The sequence below is a fragment of the Ceratosolen solmsi genome, unplaced genomic scaffold (genome assembly GCF_000503995.2).
Source record: "Ceratosolen solmsi marchali unplaced genomic scaffold, CerSol_1.0 scaffold56, whole genome shotgun sequence".
In the NCBI taxonomy this organism is placed as follows: Eukaryota; Metazoa; Arthropoda; class Insecta; order Hymenoptera; family Agaonidae; genus Ceratosolen; species Ceratosolen solmsi.
Genome location: NW_011948425.1, coordinates 4,321,941 through 4,324,789, shown reverse-complemented (window position 1 = coordinate 4,324,789; position 2,849 = coordinate 4,321,941). Strand labels below are relative to the sequence as shown.

Below are 2,849 nucleotides of genomic sequence, written 5' to 3'. Positions count from 1 at the left end.
TATTATTGTTATTATTGATTATTATTGTTATTGTTGTTGTTATTGTTGTTGTTATTGTTATTGTTATTATTATTATTATTATTATTATTATTATTATTATTATTATTATTATTATTATTATTATTATTATTGTTATTATTATTGTTATTATTATAAAGAGAGTCGGGTGGCCTTGGTAGCTCGAGTTAGAGTAAAATTTTTCTTTTTCAAGCCAGTAAGTGGGCTCGATTAGCCCGAACTTGCCAAAAAGTCCAAGAACAGCCCGTCTATAAGTCGATTATTGGGATTATTAGCATTGCCGAGGATTGCCGGGGAGCACTGGATCGACTTATAACCCGAGCTAGGATAATTAATTGGCTCGACGCCTAATTAATAAATGCATTTTAATCGGAATAAGTTGAGACGCCGCAGGAACAATGATATTGGCAATTATTCTCCCAATGAAAATCGTGCTTCGTCCGAGTTGGCTAAGTCACTCCGCTAAAGTCCTCTTAAGCGCGCCTCCTCTCTCACCTCCTTTCCAAATCAACGACGCACGGCTTTAATAATTAACGCCGTTAAAATTTGTCTAGCTAATTACGAGCGAGTCACCGCTGCATTGTTCAACTAGCTCGTCCACGTTTGCTGATCGTACGGCCGCTTGCCGATCCACATCGTGCAGCTGTCAATCATTGGCAACAATTAGTTTATTAAGACTTAGCATTAAGCTTGGTTAAGCGTGATAAGGCCATGGGGGCGTATGAAACGACTTGTGCATGTAAAACGGCCCTTGGAAGCTCGTTGGCCTCGTCGACGGTTTCAGACCCCCCCTCCCCCTTCCCCCTACCCATCCAACGACATACGAACCCGAATAAATTCACTTTCAATACTCACTTAACGCTCTTCAAGATAAACTCTGTGCCACCCCAGACTTTGATGTTGGTATAGGTCGACCTAATGGAAACGGGGCCGGCCGCTTGGCTGAGCTCGATCTCGGGGACGTTGAGTGGCTCGCAGGGCGGTATGTGAAGTGCCGATATCCCGGTCTTGAGATAAGGCCGGAGAGAATCGACGCTGCGCTTGATGCACTCGTTCAAGTGCGGATCGCTACGATGGCATATCTTGAGGAAGGAAGCTGCCGCACGGAAATGAAGTTTCTTACGTTAACGTTTGTGCGTTTGTGGGAGGTTTGGTGCGGCATCGTGGCCGTGGCCTCGGCCTCTCACCCGTCTATCCCTCACCCTACCCATCCCGTTCACGTCCCCGTAATCTTCCCCGTAATCGTCCCCGTAATCGTCCCCGTAATCGTCCCCGTAATCGTCCCCGTAATCGTCCCCGTAATCGTCCCCGTAATCGTCCCCGTAATCGTCCCCGTAATCGTCCCCGTAATCGTCCCCGTAATCGTCCCCGTAATCGTCCCCGTAATCGTCCCCGTAATCGTCCCCGTAATCGTCCCCGTAATCGTCCCCGTAATCGTCCCCGTAATCGTCCCCGTAATCGTCCCCGTAATCGTCCCCGTAATCGTCCCCGTAATCGTCCCCGTAATCGTCCCCGTAATCGTCCCCGTAATCGTCCCCGTAATCGTCCCCGTAATCGTCCCCGTAATCGTCCCCGTAATCGTCCCCGTAATCGTCCCCGTAATCGTCCCCGTCCACGTCCCCGTAATCGTCTCCGTAATCGTCACCGTAATCGTCACCGTAATCGTGACCGTATTCGTCACCGTAATCGTCACCGGAATCGTCACCGTAATCGTCACCGTCGCCGTTACTCTCCCCTGGCGGGTGAGCGGGTGAAGCCGGGGAGGCCTCGGCCTTGGGAATTTTACTCACGTATGTCGAGCGTGGATTTCACGCCACGTCCGAAAAACGCGGCGAAAGTGACAAGGGTGACGACTAGGTGGCTGGACATGGTGAGGCTCGAGAAGTCGCTTGCGGATTAAATCGATCGTGGCGAATGTCCGGACGTCGTGCAGCGCCGGTGGCACTCGGTGCATCGTCAGCTCGGCCGTCGCCCGCTGACACTTTTCTTTTTATTCGAGCGGCTTGTTGTTGCCGCTTTGCGCAATAATCAAACAAAACACGTGCGATTTGCCGACCAATCTAAACAATCGTACCTGTTTTCCATTAATTACACGATGTTTACGCGGCTGCGTCGGTGGAACTCGGGCGCCCGGTCGGAAGTCCCAGTCGGGCCCGCCGTCTTGCGAAACCGCGGCACTTTATGCGGCAATGGGTCGCGATTTTTATGGATTTGCGCGGCGCAAAGTCATAATAACCTACGGCGCGGGGCATTTGATCTACTTTTGACTCTTAAGCGAGGCTCGGCTTTGACGAACGAATAATAAAAGGAGAGAACGAGGAATTACGAGTCCGCGTGCTCTTAACACCTTGAAATTCATTCCATTCTTATATCGGAGCTTACATCGATCGGCCGTCATCAACGACCGTCATCGATCGACCCACTTACACACCTCTCTTCACGACTATTTCCATTACAATGATTTCATTTTATTCGCTCGCACGCGCACGCGCACATCCAACCATCAGTCATTCCAATATCCATGATCACTTTCTCCACCATCCTTCGGGCACCGTCACCGTCCTCAGAAGCCCCTATAATACGAACGATAAGCCCGGCGCTCGCGAGAAGGTCTCTAAGGTAAGGGTGCGCCGAGGACGACGCGCGGATCGATGATAAAGCCTCCATCCAACGGTCCCCGATATACCGAAGAAAACACGGAAACCCATGCGCATTAGAGCCCATCGCTGTAACGTTCCACCCCCCCTCTCTCTCTCTCTCTCTTCCTCTCCACCCCCCACCCCCTTCTTCATTCTCCCCCAACCCCTTCACCGATCCCCTACCGTCCCGCG

General features: G+C 50.8%; 1 protein-coding gene across 1 annotated transcript in view; it reads right to left on the bottom strand.

Moving 5' to 3' along the window:
• LOC105363027 (uncharacterized) overlaps positions 1-1,887 on the bottom strand; it is a 2,592-nt gene extending 705 nt beyond the window's left edge. Inside the window, exons 1-3 of the mRNA XM_011500597.1 lie at positions 1,861-1,887; positions 1,226-1,790; positions 874-1,114 (exon numbers count right to left, since the gene is read on the bottom strand). Coding sequence (XP_011498899.1) covers positions 874-1,114; positions 1,226-1,790; positions 1,861-1,887 — 833 coding nt within the window. The remainder of the gene's footprint in view (positions 1-873; positions 1,115-1,225; positions 1,791-1,860) is intronic.
• Between the last annotated feature and the right edge of the window lie 962 nt (positions 1,888-2,849).